At 38.5% G+C, this 20,854-nt stretch overlaps 1 protein-coding gene and 1 long non-coding RNA gene across 5 annotated transcripts in view; one reads left to right on the top strand and one right to left on the bottom strand.

Annotated features, from left to right (window-relative positions):
* Window positions 1-20,854, bottom strand: part of LOC132705965 (zinc finger protein castor homolog 1-like) — an 83,068-nt gene that overhangs the window by 11,564 nt on the left and 50,650 nt on the right. For all 4 annotated transcript variants that reach the window (XM_060676963.1, XM_060676962.1, XM_060676961.1 and 1 more), the window contains exons 4-5: window positions 16,668-17,062; window positions 13,636-13,726 (exon numbers count right to left, since the gene is read on the bottom strand). In XM_060676963.1, the coding sequence (XP_060532946.1) occupies window positions 13,636-13,726; window positions 16,668-17,062 (486 nt within the window). The remainder of the gene's footprint in view (window positions 1-13,635; window positions 13,727-16,667; window positions 17,063-20,854) is intronic.
* Window positions 1,265-2,265, top strand: LOC132705966 (uncharacterized). The gene is made up of 2 exons (XR_009619539.1): window positions 1,265-1,987; window positions 2,056-2,265. It is a non-coding gene; the product is annotated as an uncharacterized LOC132705966 (long non-coding RNA).

Consider the following 20,854-nt stretch of genomic DNA (forward strand, 5'->3'; position numbering starts at 1 on the left):
TTACTAACTGTGTGTTTGAAAGTAGACATTGCAGGGTTTTTTTGTAGCAATCGAAGATCATTCTATACAGCAAAAAGGTGCCTGGTTTGTATAATTATGTTCTATTAAGTCTCCTCTGTTTGTGATTTCTAAAGGGCCGTTTTCATTTTTCCTTTATTAAACTGACTCGGCCGTTTTTGCACCATTCTACGTGAGCTCAAAGCGCACACAGAGAGTGGAACCCACTCATCTTTTTCAATTCATTACGTCATTACTGGGATCCCTCGACAAAATAGTAGCCTTTTTTTAGCTCAGCTCTGTTTTTATTCTCAATTCTCAATTTAGTGACAAACCTCGCCAACCACGGACCTAATGGCGGCCGTTCGGCCGGAAACGCCACCTCCGGCATGTCATCGCGTAAAAACGCGACAAACGTCTAATTAAAATACGAGCGCGTGCGAGACCGCGCTCGGACACGATCGATAAACAATTACTTAGAGATTTGTTTTACAAACGCGACACGCGACGCTGCCAATTACGTGGACCGGTTTCAGTGCCGGCAATTTAACCCGCATTCACTCGTCACGCAGTCGTTTAAGTTTCGCACCCCCGTTCGCGCGACCCTGAACTAATTATTACGATTTGTTTACAATTCGGACGTTGTTGTTCTGGCGCCGCCCGACGGATTAATTTATAACTTTCGATGCCGGTTGTTTGACGCGACCGCTAATAGGTGGCGCTGTGAGCGCGGAGTTTCGATAGGGAATCGAAACTTGGCAAGTAAAACAAACGTATAGGCCAGACACAATACGTTATTTAATTTTATCTAAGCTAACGCGCCTGCAATTAATCAGACTATAAAGACAGCGACATCTCGTACGGTTATAAATTCTCGAATGTGCAAATCGTTTCGCGGTTTCGGTCGAGATTTATTTCGAGGCGGCGCGGCGGTAGCCGGAGAGAAAACAAATGACACGCGACTAGCCCGGGAAAACTCGGCTTTTTTCTTATCGTCGCTTGATCACAAATATTTTATGTTATTTTTAACGCAAATGGTTCGTTACGTATGATTTAATTCCTAGCGTAAACGTAACAGTGGTTGCCTGTCCCGTTGTAGACGCACGAAATTTTATGAATAGTTAAAAAGTCCCGTCCTTAAATTGGTTAAATTGGCGCTCAATTGACGTGAGACGGCGGATAACTGCGATCCGCCACAATGGGCTTGATTTTATTGAATCCAATTTGTTGTGATTACGGTCCTAGGCGGCGGCGGCGGAGACGAAACCCGAGCGTACGCAAAATAAATAAAAAAAAAACAGACGGCCGCCATTAACAGTTTCCTTTACAGACAATTTCGACGTGGAAAACGCCGTAGAGTTGCGACGTAACCCGCCGCCACTGATTACGCATCGTGAATATTTAGGACAACAATTTGTAGCAATAAGACGTCGGGCACCCGGGACAGTATTAAATTACAATTAGACGTTAATTGACGAGTGTGTTTACGTAAAATCGGGCACGCGATGCGACATTTTTATTGGGGCAACGAGATTTCGTCCGAAATATTCGTCGCCAATTTACAGGCGTCTATGTACACCCAAGTTCAACGTACACCCTCGGAATCTCGGCGCTGAGGATCCGCGCAAGCGCCATTTGGATGTCTAGATGTTTTGGCGAAGCAAATTAATTCGGAACTAGAAGTAACCAAGTGGTTTGCCTGGAGAGTTCGTTACATTTGAATGTTGGGTAGTGCTAAGAAGGGGTATGGATTTACTGTACACGATATACCACAGATACCCTTCTAAATAGGTGGCCTTGCGCCATTATGGGAACATTAGAATAGAAACCTATGAACAACTGAGAAGGAAAATACTTAGTTTTTTTTAATTTTTGGTGTTAAAATCAACTTGTTTTTATTATTTTTGGACACGAACGGGACAAAAAACGCTATTTTAATAAAAATACCACAGAAAAAACGGATTCATCTAAGTGAAAAAATTACAAAAAGGTAAAAATAATATATTTGTTTATATATATAAATAAAACCTGTCATTCTTAAAACTAAAATATTTTCAGATGCGAATAAGAAGGCAAAGACACCACAAACATCAAAAGAATGAGAGAATTCAATAGCTGCTTGGCTGAAAAAAGCTACTTTCCTCAAAGAATGGCAATGACAATATTAGTTATTCTTTAAGAGTTTAGTTCAAGATATAGATCTTACTCTATTTTAAAGATACTTTAGGTTAGGTTGTTCGATATTTTTGCTATATTATAAACCTACAATTTTTTCATATCTACAAAAGAAAAAAATCAGATGTGTATAAAATGTGTTTTATTAATGGTATCAATGGGCAGTCCTTCACTTTTACTATCAAAATTGGAAAAAACTTGTGCATTTCAAATATCGTCTGCTATTCCAGTGGACATTAGAGTAGTAGAGTAGACAAGAGGGGTTGACGCAGCGCGTGGAGTGTTGCATATACGTCACGCACGAGGCGACGCGGACGTTCCCTGCACGATCGTTTCCAATTCGTTTCCGCCGAAGATTCATCGTTCCCAATTATCAAAATTGATGTATTTACGTAAAACGCGTTTTTCCCGGTACCGGTCGAACGCCAACGTGTTTTTTTTCGCCATTTTTTTTGCGTCCGTTTGGAAACCGCACTATTAACGATGAATTTTAATCGTTTTCCTCGTCTCGGGCTCTTCCGTATAACGTTAATATCGCTTTGCAATTTCGACGAAAACCGAAATAGCAGTAATCAAAACACCCAACACTGAATAGTAGGAATCATTTTTACCTAATACCAAAGTAACACGATATTCGAAAAAACAAACTTATCTGAGTTAACCGCACGCTATAAAACTCAATTTTTTAATTAACAAAACGTTATACAGCAAAAGTGAGCATAATGCACATCGTCATTCGAAACTCAAAAACTCTGTCTTGTACGCATCCCAGTCAGTAATACAAATCTAAATTTTGAGTTTTCTTACCTGAAAATGAGTTAGCGAAATTAAATTTAAAAATATCTCATTTACGTGTACACGTACTTGTTCAGATAAAAAGGGGTATACGTGAAATGAAGGACTAAATTAAAATCGATATTGCCTAAAAGATTCAAAATAAAACTATTCAGACCTTGGCATGGCATGTGAATTATGTAAGTTTCATCTTTTTTATGATATTTTTTTCTCCAAGTGCCTATCCGTTCCGGATGTTGGCGATCAGCGATGGCGATTGGCGATGAGTTTACAAGTCGTTGGTGATTATTCCTGCGTTCCCGTTCGAAATATTGTAATAATGATGCGATGAGTTTTTTTGCAACGACTGGTGCAAAGCCGCTTCGGTATCTTAAAATCAAAAATAATTTTCGACCACAAAACAGACAGCAACAAGTACAATGATATTCAAAGATCATAGACGTGAATGCTCAGAAATAGAATAGCTGCAAAATCAACACGATGCTTTTAATTGGCACTGACTGCTGGCATATTTAGGAATACGAAATCAATTATAACAGAACGTAATGACAATCAGATAATACTCAACAACAAAGTAAAGAACATTGTTGGGGAAAAGTATATTGAACACCTCTTCGACGACCACAGACCTGCAACTGCTACCAATAACTCTAACCGCCCCATCGATCACTAATGACGAGATTGAAGGTGCCATATGTAACTCAAAAAGTAACAAAGCTGCTGGTCCAGACGAAGTCCCTTGAGAAGTACTTAAGCTCCTAGATGAAGGAGGCATCACAGCGTTACACAAAATATTTAACACTATTTATGAGACAGATCACTACACCAAGTGGTGATTGTGCTCTAATTGTATAAAACTGCTATGAGCAGGGAAAAGATATGTGTCTATGTTTCACAGATTACGAGACGGCATTTGATAGCGTAAAACACTGCAGCAGGTCCCCAATAGGCTTAATATGGACCAGAAAGACATCAGATTAGGCAATAATATCCAATCCCATACAGGGATAGGGATGTGTGCTATCTCCGCTCCTGTTCAACTTCGTAAGCAATTTTTTAGGCGGCTTTGGTTAGTTTTTGGACGATGCGGAGATGAGAGTCAAAATTAATGGAGTGTGGATCAACAATGTCCGCTGTGCTAACGATACGGTGTTAATTGCCGATAACATACACGGTCTACAACAACTAATCAAAAAGATAGCAGTGGGCCTGAATATCAATACAAGAAAAAAACAAAGAAACCTAAATATGTTTGAAAACCCCGCCATAACATTTAACGCAAAGCCCCTAGAAAGAGTAGATAAGTTTAAGTACCTGGGCATCTGGCTTTGAGAAGCATGGATACCAGACAAAGAAATATAAGGTCGTATTTGCTTCTTTACGTTTTAACAGGTTGGACACTAAAGGCAATAAATTGGAGGCCGTAACAAACAATGAAGTCCGGTCAACAAACAACGTGAACTGTTTGAATTAATTAAAAAGAGTAAAAAAAAGAAAAAAATTCTTGCATCTGCTAATCGAAGGCAAGATCGAAGGTCGGAGAGGAGTCCGATGTATTGGCTACGAAATATCAGACAGTGGACAGGGCTACACGATGTACAGTCATCAATACACAGCGCAAGGGATACAGAAGCAACGGAAAATGTTATCGAAAACATCCGTTAGTGGATACCGCACTGGAAGAAGAAGAAGAAGGCTACAAAATGCAATTCAATTCAAAACTCGCCTAAACAAAAAACTCGTTACTGCAACTAAGCCGCCCAAAATCAACGAAGGAGGTAAAAAAATCGATTTGGCAACTGAATTGCGGGCGGAACATTTTTATTGCGATTAAGTAAATCCAACCACTCGATAATTAGTAGCCGCAACTGTGGGAGAACGAACCGGGCAAATTTAATACGCGTTACAAAGAAAAGGCCAATAAAAGCTACGATAAACTACATTTTTATATGATATATAGATAGATAGATACAGAAAACGTGCGCTGTACGCGCGTATATAAACGTCAAGTTTTACGGTTCTGGTTTACGAGGTCTTCTGGAAAAAAAAACTCCTCTCTCACTCCCGTGGCAACGCGGCTGCAAAAATTTGCTAAATCGTAAATTTCGCGGACATTTTTAATCGCGTTTTATTGTCCGAGTTCGGTTTTAATGGCGAATTGAAACTTTGTACGTACCGTATGGGAACGTTTTCTCTTAAATGTCGATACCGGGTCGATGAGGTGTCGATATTCGCCATCCGATGCAGCCAATATGGAATTCGTGAGGTAAATTTTGTTTAGGAGACGAGTAGTAAATAATGAAGAAGTAAATAATGAAGAATTTGCTTGTGTTTTTGGACGGTAAATGCAAGGCTAGAGATTACTCTTTAATTTTTTGAACTGGTGGTTGAGACATACTTCGAGTATGTTTGATGGTATCGGTTATATGAGGTTAGCGCCAAAATTTCCCGGCCTGACATAGATCACGATAAATCTTTGTCTCCTTTTAAATATATATCTTAGTAGGCTGCGAAAAAAAAATTGAAGTCTTGCGTCAAACAGATTTTTATTGACAGCATTTTAAACAAGACGTGTCCGAAAAAATGTCGCAAATAACGCAAATTGAGTAGTTTTTGACAAAAGAAGGGTTAGCGCCCAAAATTATTAAAGAAAGGCTGGATGGTGTGTCCTCCTTCGTATTCTGTAGTGAAAGAATGGGCAAAACGTTTTCGAATGGGGCAGGAGTCCCTTGAAGATGATTCAAGAACTGGTCGACCAGTGGAGGTGATAACGGAAGATATGTTGCGATTGTGGAAAAGGTGATATTGAGTTTAAAGGTCAAGGAAATCTCAGAAACTGCTAATCCTGCATGATCATTTAGGTATGCATAAGGTTAGTTTCGACTATTCAAAAACAACGCCGTGTCGAGTGTGCGCGGTCTTTTTTGGAACTTTGTGCGTCGGAACAGAAATCTACCAGTCTACCAATCAAGAAAAAAGGTGATGGTCACGATCTTTTGGGATTGTGAAGGAATTCTTTTGATAGATTTTAAAGAAATTAATACCACTGTCAAAGGTAAATATTACGCAACATTATTACGTAAATTGCGAGACTGCATACGTGTAAAACGCCTTGTAAAACTGACCAGAGGCGTGCGTCTTTTGCACAATAATACACCCGTCCATACTGCTGGTGTTGCACAAGTTGCCATTTTAGAGTGTGGGTTCAAACAGATAGATCATCCTCCCTATAGTCCAGATATGGCCCCCAGCGACTATTATTTGTTTTAGCTCATTTTGCTGACAAACCAAAAGAATATTTTTTTAAAGGGATTGAGTTGTTAATAAAGAGATGTAATAAGCGTATTGAAGTTAAGGGGGATTATATTGAAAAATAATAAAAAATTGTTACTCTACTTTGTTTCTTTCATATTCAGGCCGGGAAATTTTGGCGCTGCCCTCGTAAGCGATCAAGAGAAAGACAACAATCCCCATTACTAGCCCTCTATTTCTAGTGTAAAATTATCATTATTATTACTATTGTAATAATAATCATAATTATTATTATTATTGTTGTGTCTTTATGGTTCAAAAATCCATAAACTTCACAATTTAATCACGTCAAATTAAAAAGTTTAGGGTAATCGGCGAGGTATTCGCAATGTTTACAGAAATCATATCGTTCCCATTATCATAAATAACCGTCGAAATCAGGAGGATGTTGTTTAAAAAATCTACCGGTAATGTGTGGGTCAATTTAGGAGCTTTATATGAAATAATGCCGTATTTTATCGCGGTAAAATTAGCAACCGTCTTTTTCTTGCGTCAGCTCCATAAAAGAGGCGGAGTTATCTTCAAAATCTAAGCTCCAGACGTTTCTGTTTCTGTACTAGATATATTTTGGATAAGATGTCAGGAAAGTAGAGCATATATATTTTCTTACGCTGTTCTTGGTAATAGTAAACGTAGTTAGCAATAACAACGATAGATATGTGATATCTAAGAGAATATACGTAAAAAATGACATAGATATATAAGTTTCCCATTGTATTTTTAGTTTTTTTTTTGCTTCATATTTTACAAGTAAGTTGTGTACATAAATCCCTCCTCACATACAAAATCTATCAGGACGTTCATTTAGTTCAACGAACAGAGTATGGACTCGACATTCATTAATTGGAAGCACAGCGTGTTCCTCATTTAAAAGAATTAAGGCACCAGACTGAAGAAATTCGTCCGCGCCGACTGACAGCATTTTGACAGCTACGTTTATTGTTAGGTTAGGGTGCCTGGAGTTGATCGCGTGTACTTGGGAAGCCCCGGGCGGACGCAACCAACGAAACAGGACGGTAGCGGGGTCGCCGTTTTTTCCTTTCCCACAGATTAACGCCGACAACACGCTCGCCCGTCACAAAAAGCGCTTAAATTGACTTGAATTGGCTGCGACATATTTGATTTAATTCGGTTAAACTGACTCTCAATTTATTATTTAAATTTTTTCCAGGGTCCGCTAGCCGGTCGTTCCTTTCAAAAACACATCAATTTGGTTTTATTACGATTTAAAAACGCTCCTCCTCCTCCTCCTCCTAATCCCGCTCCGCGGGAATTTCGACGATATCGTCTCGGAACGGTAAATCAAATTTTGTTCGTTTGCCGCGGGCAAACGAAACATAGAAACCTCTTTTTCTACTTTAACGGATAAATAATAACCGTTTGCGGCAGAGCCGGTAGCAACGATGCGTTTGAATTACCGAAAAACGTGCACAAGCTGTAGATAAGGATGGTAACACTAAAATTATAATTACTTTTAGTTTTTAGAGTAAGGTAGTTTTATATTAAGAGAAAGTTCTTTTTTTTTCTTGGGAGACGGATATAATTTGTTTTTTTCTGTGTTCAAGTGCGGAAAATTTTGGTGAAACCACTTGCGTATATTTCTGCATTTCACGTGTGACGTAATCCCGTTGCTACTAGGATTGGTTTTATCCGGCATTTCGACATATCATATTGCCACCACAGCCCTATAGTTTTCCAGCAAATCTACTTCGCCCGTCTGGGACACTATCTTATTTACTTCGAAGCCATCCGTCAAAGACTTACTTCTGGAGGTCTCCGGAGGTCTGCACACACTTCAAATTGACGAACTGTCAACGGACGTGCTGGTTGCCGCCGGGCCTTATTCGTTGATATGAAACGACAAGTTTTACTGATTAAAAACGAGATTTGAACTGACCGAGCAGGCGCATATTTTACGACCCTTCCCAAATTTTTTTCCACGGTTATTTGTACATTGTATACTGTTTGTACATCCGGAACCGCGCACGCGGTCGCGTAGCGCTGGTTGCATAATCATCCTTGGTTAAACGATCCCGTGCATTTTGCAAGGACGCTTCATTGATAGAAATGGCCGAAAATGTTGATAGGAAGAGGCGACGTCGTTCTTATCCGGATTTTACGCGACAGACGTACGTAGAAACGGTTTAACGTCGTGGTCTCTAGGAGCCAGTCGGACAAAAGGCGGTACTCGACGTTTCGGGTAATTAAAATGGCCGTAAAATACTCGCGATTCGTTTAAATGCGCCGCGAACCTGTTAAACGTTTTACCCGGAATTAGCATAGTTCTCAAGAAATATCGATTCTAACGCCATCTGTTTCGATGTCGATGGAAACCGCGCCCAGGCCGGAATTTTAAAAAAAAATGCGACGACCGGCCGGAATCGTAAAGTTTTCCGGAAAAAATCTGCGGCCCCCGGCGGCTCGCGCGGTTTTATAAATCGTTAGCGCGATAAAACCGCCATTATGCCGGCCGTTTATTACAATGTAGCCGCGGAAATTAAATTTTAATGCGATATTTATATGTGCGTGCGCTTGAGGGTCGCGCAGGGCTTAAATTTCAATCAAAGACGGTCGTTCGCTAAGTGAAAAACGACCGATCGCGCATTAGGGCCCATTGTTAACGTTGTTACAAGATATTGGTCGGTTTAAGCGAACGAAATCGGATACTTGAATCCGCACGAAGAACGGGCGCCAATGGGGCAATACTTAAAGGATACTGTCGGTCAGGTTTACTCTTTTACGAATAACCTCTAATGGTTTGATGGTAATAATATGTTCAGCTATTTTTATTACTAGTTCTCAACTGAAAAAATCGATTGACGCCTGTTGGTGACGACACTGACTACAGAAGACAGCAGAAATCTGACGTATATAAAAAAAAACGTCGATTTTACGTGCCAAAAAGGCCGTAAAACGGAAGACGTAATTTTTCGGAAACAATGGAGCTCCGAAGGACACGCTCTTTAAAAAGATACGAGCGTGCAACGCGTCTGGACACGTACGGACACACGTATTCCGCGAAAACGGTGGCCCCATCGTGCGTTCGGTCCGCGCCCCGCGTCATAACCTTTTCTTTCGCCGATGATTTTAATTGCGTTTCCAGCTATTTAACGGGTGTCCCCCTCGGGCTAATTAAAGAGCGACGCGTCGCGACTATAATGAAATAATGGCAGTCCCGGGTGCTTTTGCCAACTTTGCTCGGATTTTTTCCGAAATCGAAATGTTAAATTTTTGGCGTAAGGCTCAGAATTTCGCTCGCGATCGAAAAATAACCCGCGTCTATAATAGAATTTCCGCTAATTGTATCGCGCCCGACCCGACCTCTATAGTTTCCTTTGTCTGCCGGTGGTTGGCAACACGTCTTTAAAGTCCGGAAGGCGACTTCTGCGGTCCGTGATTTGTAGCCTAGCTGCCAGGCTCGCATTCAGAGATATTTGCGATCCGCATGGCTTCGATGTACGGTTGGTTGCGGAGCATTCAGAAAAATACTTTAGATTGTTTATATTGAAACTAATCATTTTTGTTCTTTTCGTTTCTTTCTTTAGTTTAGTTTTCTTTTTTCTTTTTTCGTTTTATTTTATTCCTGTTTAGTAGGTACAGGTTCTCTTCGAGTACCAAATAAATTCTTACAAATCTGATTAGAGCCAAACGTATGTATTTTTTATTGCGAAAAGGTGTATAACAGATAGATTTATCGATTTGGTTGATATTTAGCAGCTTCAGTATGTTTCTAAATGTCCTATCTTTGTTATCAATAAAGACTGTTATTATTATCATTGTTATTTACAGAATAAAATAATTTACAAGAAAATTAAGTAAAACCAATTAACAAAAAAGAAAACAGGAAATCAATTTAATTTTAATTAATTTTAGCAGAATGAAGACAGGTGAAATATGTATATCCGTGTATAAACGAAGCAAAAATTGCCAATATATTTTGCACAATCTAATATCGAATATTATCGGAAGATAATTTGTGCATAAATTTACCGCATGAAGTTGATTTTCTGAAGATCAATTTTGTTCATTGAAGACGACCAAGTTTTTCTTCTTACCGACAAGTAATTTAGGTTTGGGTAGAATTTGAACACCGGATAAGGTAGAAACGTTTTTCGAATGTTCTCTATCTTTTTATACACAGTGTCCTGACGCGTCTAAATGCCAAAATTACATTTTTGAGATAAGCACATGCGTCGGGACACGTACGACAATTATAACGCCCAATGTTAACACATCAGAAAACGGCACGTGAAGCGTGACGTCCTCTGCGTTGTTCTACATGAAAGGGTTAACAAACAGAGCGGCGCATCATAACAATTTTCATCGTGAAAAGACTTAAATGTTATGTAAAATGTATTTTTTATTTTAAAATATGCTGATGTGGGCGAACATATAAGTTTTCATGGAGTTGAGACTAACCAAACTGACCAAAACTAACCTAAACACTCAGATCCTTTAATTGATCCCCGCAGTGTAGTGGAGTCATTGGCCAAGAATATGGGCATGTGCTGTCATTACAAATCATGTTTCAAACAATAAGATCCAGTGGCGTTCAAGTCTCACGATGACAGGTAAATTCGCCATTTTATAAATATGCTGCTGTTCAATTTTCAGGGAAAACGGGTTAATTGCGTGGAGATCGCGATTTAGAAAGAAAATGATCCAAGGCCCGGGTCAGTGGGTACTATTTAGTTGCATTAGGAGCACTACATTATATAACGGACCACTGTTAGTATGATAAATACAGTTTTTAGGAGCTTTGGTTCATATCTTAATTCGAAAACTATTAATTGGGATTAATTTTAATATTTCTACATTGGCCTAAAAGCTAAGCTTCATTTATTGACTTATTGACGGCATTCGCCTTTAAACGTCCAAGTTTCGTCGCGGACTTCTACAGCCCGTAATCTTTTTTACTCGGTCAGGGCCGTACTTCGATGTTTGTGGTCCGTACCGCTCAGCTGTAGCATTGCTCGCGTTACCCGAAAAATCGCGTTTTGAAGAAAACGGAACCCGATATAGGCGAGGCAACGACCGCGTCTCGTGAGAGCGTATATAAAACGCGGGTCTAATATAAAACACACGCGCACAGGATGTCTGTTTTTGAAATTTTATCTTTTTTATTTCCCCATCATGCTTCTGTCGGCTTTTGAGGTTCGATGATCGTAAAAGCGGCTTTTTGATACGTTTCATATATTTTCACGTTACGACCGTTTGTAATAAGATAAATTCGCTTAGTAATTCGCATTTAAGAAAACTCCACTCCTAGACAGCAACATAAACAACGATTCATAAATCACGAACTTTGTTTTTTTTTTTTTTCGGGAAAATTTGAGATATTTTTTAATTTGTTTTTTACGAACTAGTTCTAAATCAAAAATTAGTTTATTCCAAAAAGCAATCAAATCAAATTAATCACACTTTAACATTTTCTTCATAATTTTCATTTGCGCTCATTTTTTCCGATTATATCTTATTTTTTAATATTTTAATCGTTTTTTTTTTAATTTAAAGTTTTTCTTAATAAATTTCACATTCCTGTTGTGATGCACACAGGAAAGGAGGCAAAACTTTCAAACACCGATCTACGATTAGACGCCTAACTTAAATTAAAAAATTATAGTGTGCAACACACTCACAAATTTGACCCGCAACACGTGACTAAAGCGTCTTTTATCAAACTTGCCGCATAATACACTTTGTTTGCAGATTACTAATAGCTTCAGTCTTTGCATAAGCCTTTAAAAGCACAATTTAATTTTTAAATATTTTAACGGGGGAATTATATTTTAATTTTTTTAGCCCAAACAAACCCATTCAAGAGCCTTGAATATCCTTGTCAAAAACGTTGTACTTTTCAACAACCGCTTTTGAATTCGGGTGAGGGGGGCACTTAAGTTTAATATTCCTCCGCGTAAAACTATTGAACAAACGTTTTCCAATACCTAGTCAAAAGCATAGACAATTTGAAAAGGGCCGTGCCGAGCAATGAAATATCCGGATTTTTCAATTTAATATACGAACGCATATACACACGCACTTGTACAAATAATTCCAAAGGGTTAAGGATTGGAGCGCGATGACGTGGCGAGCGGGTCAGGACAGGACCGGCCCCGAAAGATTCCACCCGCCCCAGCGAACTTAAATTTAGAACGGAATATACACATATTTTTTTATTTTGGAAACGATTTTAAATGTTTTTTTCTTGTAAAGTCAGAAATGGCACAATTCTCCTGGATTTCTATTCTAGGAAGGATTAAGCTGGCTATATCGATGTCAGTCACTACTTTCAAGTCAAATTTTTCGTCTGCGCTGCTTATATAAAATTACTTCTAAAAGCGGATGTATTATGTAACAAGATTTAATAATAATATTAATTCTAATTATTTAATTTTAAATTTATATTTTTCTTCACTTTTTTTTTATATAGGCTAGATAATTTTTTCTCTCTCATTATTTGGACACAACACAAGGTTAAGTCCCTAGTTATTAACTAACATTAATTTATTAAAAAAGTTAAAACCAAACGTATTTTAAGGAACCCCAATGACTTAATCGTCAAGACTATTAGCGAAAGTAATTATAGAAACCCGCTTGCTAATTTATAGAAGACGGAAATTAAATTTTAAACAAGTCACACTTCACCTCTGCGTGTGGAAACCTATTTCGCACGTTCGTTGGCCAATTTTTACTTTTCCGTGCGATCTCAATCCGGCCCTGCCTATTGAGCTTATTTAATTTTAATTCGTTCTCTTCAGGCTCCGCAGCAGCAGCGTTCGAAATACGAATTTGACCCTTTTTAGAATACTTAAAAAAACATCTGGCCGGAGCTTTGAAGAGGCTTCCCGATGAAAGAGTTGTACGGGTCGATTGTTGCGTCATTTTATACTTGTACGTATACAGAATATGGAGGCGAATGTTCTCTGTTCATTATTATTTCTTAAAACTCTGCGGGACAAAATAATGTACACAAACAAACAAATTTTTAAATTTACAGGGTGTTTCATAAGGGCGCAAAGACAAGTAATAATTGTTAATTGTTTTTGAATTTTAATGTCATATTGCCATTTTTTTTGAGAAAATTTGGGGAACACTTAGAAACACATGCTTTTCTGTATCCTTCAATTTGCAGTCTTTATAACGAAATAAAATGTATTGAGTTCATTTAATTATGTCACACAGGAGTTTCCTAAAATTTTCAAAACTTATATATATTAAATAAATATTATAAATATTAAACAAAGTCCTGAAGAAGTCGAAAACCGGAGCGTCCTGTATATAGGGCGAAGAATGGACACCTCGTTAAGGTCGTATTGCTCGGAAAATCGAAAAGCAGTGGCGGGCGGTGGAACTTACCGTTCAGGGGGGATGGTTCCAGTGGCGGCGGCGACGCGCTGTCAGTCTTACGGTGGTGGGAAAACTGGAAGGCGTTTCCCGGAAAAATCGCCTGGAACAGACGCAACGCGCGCTTTTAGACAAAAAAAAACAGCGATGCACGTGAATTAAAAAAGATGGCGGTCGGTCCACTCGCGCTGAATTACTGACGGACGCGCGAAATAAATTAAAACCGCGCTCGTTTTATTTTATTTTTTTCGTAACACTTTGTGTACATTTTTAATGAACCAAAGACGTAATATTCCATTAAAGACTTAATTGCCATTCCAGATCTCGTCGCCATTAAGTACAAATCGTTCCCATCATTATATTAAAAATAAATTGCGGTGTTTTGACGGTCGCCGGTCCGGCGACGTTGCCGGCGCGACCACGAAATCCTCCGTGCCGACGAAAAATTCGGCATAACATAGCAACCAGAAAAGTAAAATATATGGAAACCGAATTAATTTTAAATTAATTTAAATATATGTAAGTTATAAAAAAGAGATAGAAGAGGTAGAAAAAAATCGACGTCTGGCAGTTTTGGTTAGGTTGTCGAACGCTTGCCGTTAGTGTCAAGTATTTCCTGCCGGTGGACTCTCCGATCTGCATAGTTTGCTGCTTCAAACAATAGTGACAAAATAAGTTCTTGGATCTGGTTATATTAGATATACTAAAATTGAATGTTGATAACAGTAGATCAACAATTGAGGCAGCAATGCCTAAATATTTTTTGTGGATATTTCTTATATTACCTGTAATAAAAACCATATATATATTATATATTTATATATTACTGGAGGCGAGCAAAATACAATACAAAATTTTATATGCGGTGTGAGACAAATCAGCGCTAAACCAGGAAGTAGAACCTAAAGTTTTCCAGATGCAAATATTTTTACCTTTAGAATTTCACATATTTCACATCGAGGGTTCTGCTGAACTGAGACCTCGATGCAAAGCAGTCTCAGTGTGAAATTGATATATAAACGCTGGGTTATTCGGCCACTATGACAAATTACGAAACATGTCAAGTTTTAACCTTTCCAAAAACTAAAAAAGTTGAACAGATATGGCGGATGCTTAATAGCATTGCAACAACGTATGAGTACACCTTTCAAATTTCCTTATATTTTCATATTTTTCGGGATAGCGGCAACGGCGCATTTTTTCCTCTTTCTCTCTTCCGGAGACGATTAGGTTGTTTTTTTTTTTCGTAGAAAACGCACAAATTCGTCTTATTCGCTTTTAATAACAGCAGGAAAATATCACAATGGAAACCGCGGCGAGATGATACGCCGCGAGATAAGAGGTGATTTTTTTGTTGTTCCTTGGGTTTCGGAATTGTGAGAATCGTGAGAATTCGCGCTGGCCCCCTCTGAGCTAGAGGGGGACGGGGGCGGCGGGACGACAGCGACCGCGAACTTTGGGCCCGTCTGCCCGTAACCCATGTTTACTGTGTTTTTAATTATATGGACGAGCCTGCTTCGAAGATGCGATGTCGGTCAAAAAAGTCTTCGTACACATAGTATTTTTTCAGTTTTCTATTAGTTTCTTCAGTCAGAAAGAGAAAAAGATCCTTTAGAGATATTGGTAAAATAATTAAAAAATCACATTCGACTGTACAGTATGTAATAAATCAATTTAAATCTCTTCAGGAAGTTAACTGTACGGGAAGAGTCTTCTGTTGTGAAAAAAATTGCAGAGGGAATCAGGGAAGAGTTCTCAAAAAATGTTAGACTTCAAACGATTAGAAACTGCTTGCAACGAGCAGGTTATAACGGCCGCGAGATAAATTTTGGAGGAAAAAAAATACAACTCGAACAACGAAAATGTCTGTACCATAAACTACCACATATTATTCTGGAAGCAAAAATATTTTGGAAAATTGTCACGAATAAAAGTTTATAGAGCCGTATCCTATGCTTCTTCTGGTTCAAGATTTTTTTTTGTCTCTTAAACAGTTTTTGAAAAATTATGTTTTTTGTAGACCCTTGCACGTGCTATTTTTTATTTTTTTAGAATACTTCCCGACCCCCCAGCCCCACCAATAAGTTCCGTCATGAGGCAAGGCTACATAGATGTGCCAAATATGAAGTCGATTGCTTCAAATTGTGGACACTTATCGTGTTTCATAGCAAAATTCAAAATCGCGAAAAAAAGATGGATACCGGCGTCGAATCAGAGCCATTTCTTATAAGCTTATGTGCCTCGTGGAGGGTAAAAAAGGAGGCAAATTTCAATGTTGTAGCTGCAACGGTTCGAAAGTTGTTCAGGAAAAACCAAAAGACGAGAACAGAGAACGGACAAACAAACAAAAAATTTTTTTTATTTCATCGATTTTCGAAAGTAACAAGAAAGCTTGTTTTAAGTCTTCCAAAAAGACTTAAGAAACTTTTCAATTTATCATAAGAAATAATAGTGGACGGAGACTTGTTTGATTTAGTTTCTTGCTTCTAAAACTGTGTAAAAAAGTGTTTCAAAAGATTTTTATTTTATTTTTATTATGAGGTTGCCGATATTTACTTGAAATAAATTTCCCATTAAATGTAAGTGAAAGAGGAAACGACATAAAAACTGAAAAAATACCATATCTACGGACACTTTTTTGAAAAATATGAGGAATTTAAGGACCCGTCTGACATACGTGACATAAGTGACGAAAATTCAAAATATTGATACAGAAAAAGTTACTGTAATAATTTTATAAATGAAATAATAAAAATAATAATAAAAAAAATAAATATAAAATGATTGAAATTAGGTTTTGCAGATCGATGAGAGGGGCGGAAAAATGAGTAAAATAACTAAAAATGACTAAAAACTCGACTGGTGATTGATGTTATTCTAGAGTCACTCCTTTGGACCTCCGAACAAATGTTGCGACCTCAACACTAATCACCGATTACCAAGTGAATTCTTCACTGATCAAAAGGCTCTTGGTAGGCGAGTTTTGTACAGGCAATTTTCTTTCAATAGTCCCTATTTTGTAGGCCAAACTAACACTTACTTACCCTCGAACTCAGTACTCCCTTGGGATCAGCGTTGTCTCCTCCCTTGTTCCGGTAACCTTCTTGGTCAGGATACGAAAACTCCGATTGTTCTCCCCCCGAGGGGGTAGCGTCGAATCCATTGGAAAACGGGGAGTAAAGGGGAGAAGATCGTTTGGCGTCCAGGTTGAGGGGATAGTTCTGACCAAAGGGCGAGCCGCCGGAGGTCTGCGGTTGACCTTGAGGTAGTTTAGGGCCCGTCGGCTGACTAGAAGGGGTGATCGTTATGTTCCCGAAGGTGGTACTCCCTTTGGGGGTGTCGTTTTTCGGGGACAGAGGTGTCGACGGCGGGGTGGGCGGTTCGCTGAGCGGCGTCGTCGCTTTTTGGGGGTTGAGGGTCAGGTTCTCGAAAATTTTGCCTGGAAAAGGGAGCGCTTTTAATATTACGCTAATTTAGTGTGGGAACGTGTCATTTTTTTTTGACGTATGCAAGAAAATAATAACTAATTGGGATCTAGAAATGTTCACTTTGAATTTCACCAATATTATTTGCAAACTGCGCTTTAAATTCCTCAAGATGGACTCCGAAATTTTACAAAATGTCAAAAAATCGCCAATTTCCGAGAAGAACGCGTTTAAAGTCGACATAAATCAAAGGATTTTCAACTACACTGTGCCGGGCGTATATCTACATCGACTAAAAATAACGTTTTCAGAAATTACATTCATTGACGATTATCCGGCTTGCCGGGGAGCACATGGCTTCCAGAAATCGCGAGTATTAAGTTTCCAGTTTCACATTTTATTAAACGCATCTTTATTGTACGTTTTTCCATTCCTGTTAGGTCTCGACCCGCGTGCGGTTTTAGGCCTGGGTCGATATAGTATCGACAATAATCGATAATAATAATTTTTGCTAGACCTCGCCTTTATGCACCGTATTCTCCATTATAATAAAGTCTATGGGGGGTTAGGTTCTGGAAGGCATCCGGCAAACATTAAACACTGTAGCAATATGAAAAAAATATTTGCAAGGAGCTTTTTTTGCGGTAGCAAAATCGACTTTGATAAGTTTTCCTTTCTGCAGAACCAAAGTGACATATAATAAAGTGACTTTACTGTTGCAGTGCATAGCTTTTGGCAACTGCAGATTTTTTTTTATGGATTTTAGCAAATCATATGTTCGTGTTAGTTAAAACTACCCACTGGTGTACTAAAATGTTTTTGTCACTAATAAAATTTGATTAGATTGTAAAGAAATATTATCCAGCTTCGCAGGAATATTATGTTTTTCGATTATCATAATCAAAAAAGTGTTTAAAAATACCAGTAAAAAAATTATGGACCTCGATTATACTTTAAAAGCTTTTCTCGATCTCAGATAAAATTGAATAGACAAAACAATTTCAAAAAGTTTGGTACTCACCAAAGTGAAAAATGTCATGAAATCCATTGAAGACTTATCCTAATCATATCGTTAACGCATAAGCCCAAAGACGAAGAATTATTTGGAATGTCCAATAACTTATCGTTTCGCCACTCACGCGAGGAAAGCTGACAACAATAAGACGAAACTAAATTTTCTCTTGATCTCTTGATTTCTCCACACTTAATAAAACATCTTAAGTGCTTTAGTACTTAGTTAGGGCAACGTGGTACATTTTTTGGATATATAGAATAAAAACAGTTAGCACAACTTTTTTTCCTGAAAGAGGAAACAAGAGTCGATAGACTAAATAGAAGACTATAATCATTTTCTTCATTTGGCTTCTCATTTTGGTATGAAAGCGGTTGTGAAGTTTAGTTGTGTGTTCATCTTCCTCTTTATATTGAAATAAGTGATTTTGAAGGTTATAAAAATTGCTGATATATTTTTGGCTACTTAGCTGACTTTGTAGCTCCCATATCAACGAAGTTAAGTTCTTAGTCTAAATATAATAATCATAAAATAATAAACCTTCGCTCAGCACAACATCAACAAAGACTTTTAGAACTGAAAGGCCGATTTAGGCAACAAGCATGGGCCAAGGGTGCCAGACTTCGAAGATATAATGAGCTCTCTATAAGAAAAAAACAGAACTCCGAATTTACATCGAATCGGAAAAAATTCTTTAGGAAACTGGAGAGCAAAGAAAAAGACAAAAAAGAAACACAAAAGCATAAACCAGACCTTAACGCGTTTGGCGATTACTGGAGAGATATCTGGTCAGGACCAAAGCAGTTCAGAGAGGACGCTGACTGGATAGCTGAAATTGAACAACGCGCACTGACAATTAATGATATGACTTTGGATCATATAACAGCACTGGAAGTCTCCGCCATCGGACAGACTGCATAACTTCTGGATAAAATATTTTCCGGCCTGGCTCAATGTTTTACTGGACGAACCACTAAAGTTTCCTAATTTTCTCACTGAGGGGAATACCTATATGATATTTAAGAAGGGCAACCCCACCAAACCAAACAACTACCGCCCGATAACCTGTCTATCAGTGATATACAAATTATTTACCTCCATAATTAACGACAAGATATATGAACACTGCACAACAAACGGAATCCTAGAGGAGGAGCAAAAAGGCTGTATCCGAGGATCAACTGGATGTAAACCTCAATTAATCATTGACGCTGTAGTCCTAAAACAGGTTAAAACTAGGAAAAGGAACTTAAATATATGTTACATTGACTACAGCAAAGTTTCGACTCAGTCCCTCATGATTGGCTCATAAAAGTGCTAGAAATATTGGGTTGTTCGGAAAGTCATTTCGTTTTTTTTGGGGAACATGAAAGACAGTTTTCGTATAATGAATAAATATTTTATTAAATTATATATTGGCCATTCTGGTCCGACACCTTTTGCCATCTTTCTGGCAGTAACATAATTCCCCTCTCATAAAAGTTTTGGTCCTTGCTGGCAAAAAACTGGTTCAGGTGGTTTTTGACATCTTCATTTGAGGTAAAGGTTTTGCCATCCAAAAAATTTTGCAGGGACCGGAACAAATAGTAGTCGGAAGGCGCCAGATCTGGAGAATATGGTGGATGTTGCAGTACGTCCCATTCAAGCTGTAAAAGTTTTTGGCGAGTGACCAAACTTGTGTGAGGTCTCGCATTATCCTGGTGGAACATTACACCTTTCCTGTTGATTAATTCGGGCCTCTTCTCTTTAAGTGAATCATTCAATTTGGCCAGTTGATGACAATAGACTTCTGAATTAATCGTTGTATTGTCCGGCAAAAGCTCAAAAAAAAACGATTCCTTTGACATCCTACCAAACGGAGAGCATCACCTTTTTTTGGTGAATGTTGGCTTTTGACACGCTTTGAGCCGGTTCATCTTTTCTGCTCCATGACCTCTTGCGTTTAACATTGTTGTATACAACCCATTTTTCGTCCCCGGTAATAATCCGCTTCAAAAATGGATCATTTTCTTGACGCTTGAGGAGCGAATCACACACGTCAACGCGACGACACAAATTTCGCTCCGTAAGGACATGGGGCACCCAAACATCGAGCTTCGAGGTTAAGCCCATGCCTTTCAAATGGCCATAAACAGTCGAATTCGACAAATTTAATCTCTCACCGATCTCTCGTGTGGTTATTCGCCGATTTGCATCAACTAATGCCTTTATCGCATCTTTGTCAGCTTCGACCGGCCTTCCAGACCGCGGTGGTGCATCTTCGACATCAAAATTGCCGGATCGAAATTTTGCAAACCAGTTCTGGCACTGGCGTACTGTTAACACGCCTTCTCCATACACATCCGTCAATTTTTTTCTCGCTTGGACAGCATTTTTACCTTTTCTGAAGTAAAAAAGTAAAATATGACGAAAATGCTGCTTATTGCTCTCCATATTTAAAAGGGCACCGACCAAAAACTACTGCGTAGAATTAATAGAACTTTTTCACACACAAGCCTTGCAATATCAGCTCTCAAGACATATAATGGTTACGCGGCTTAAGTGTGAAGTTGGTTTCGAAAAAACGTAATTAAGTCCTCTGACGGGAAAAAACGAAATGACTTTCCGAACAATCTTATATATAACATATGCCCCAAAGTGAGAAATGTGCTTAAACACATGATGGGCACATGGAAGTACAACATTTTGCTAAACAATAACAGCGCTGGAAAAGTAAACATAACTAGAGGCATATTTCAGGGTGACGCTTTATCGCCGTTGTGGTTCTGCTTGGCGATGAACCCACTGTTAACCC

The sequence above is a fragment of the Cylas formicarius genome, unplaced genomic scaffold, assembly GCF_029955315.1.
Source record: "Cylas formicarius isolate icCylForm1 unplaced genomic scaffold, icCylForm1.1 PGA_scaffold_8__14_contigs__length_24414737, whole genome shotgun sequence".
Classification (NCBI taxonomy): Eukaryota; Metazoa; Arthropoda; class Insecta; order Coleoptera; family Brentidae; genus Cylas; species Cylas formicarius.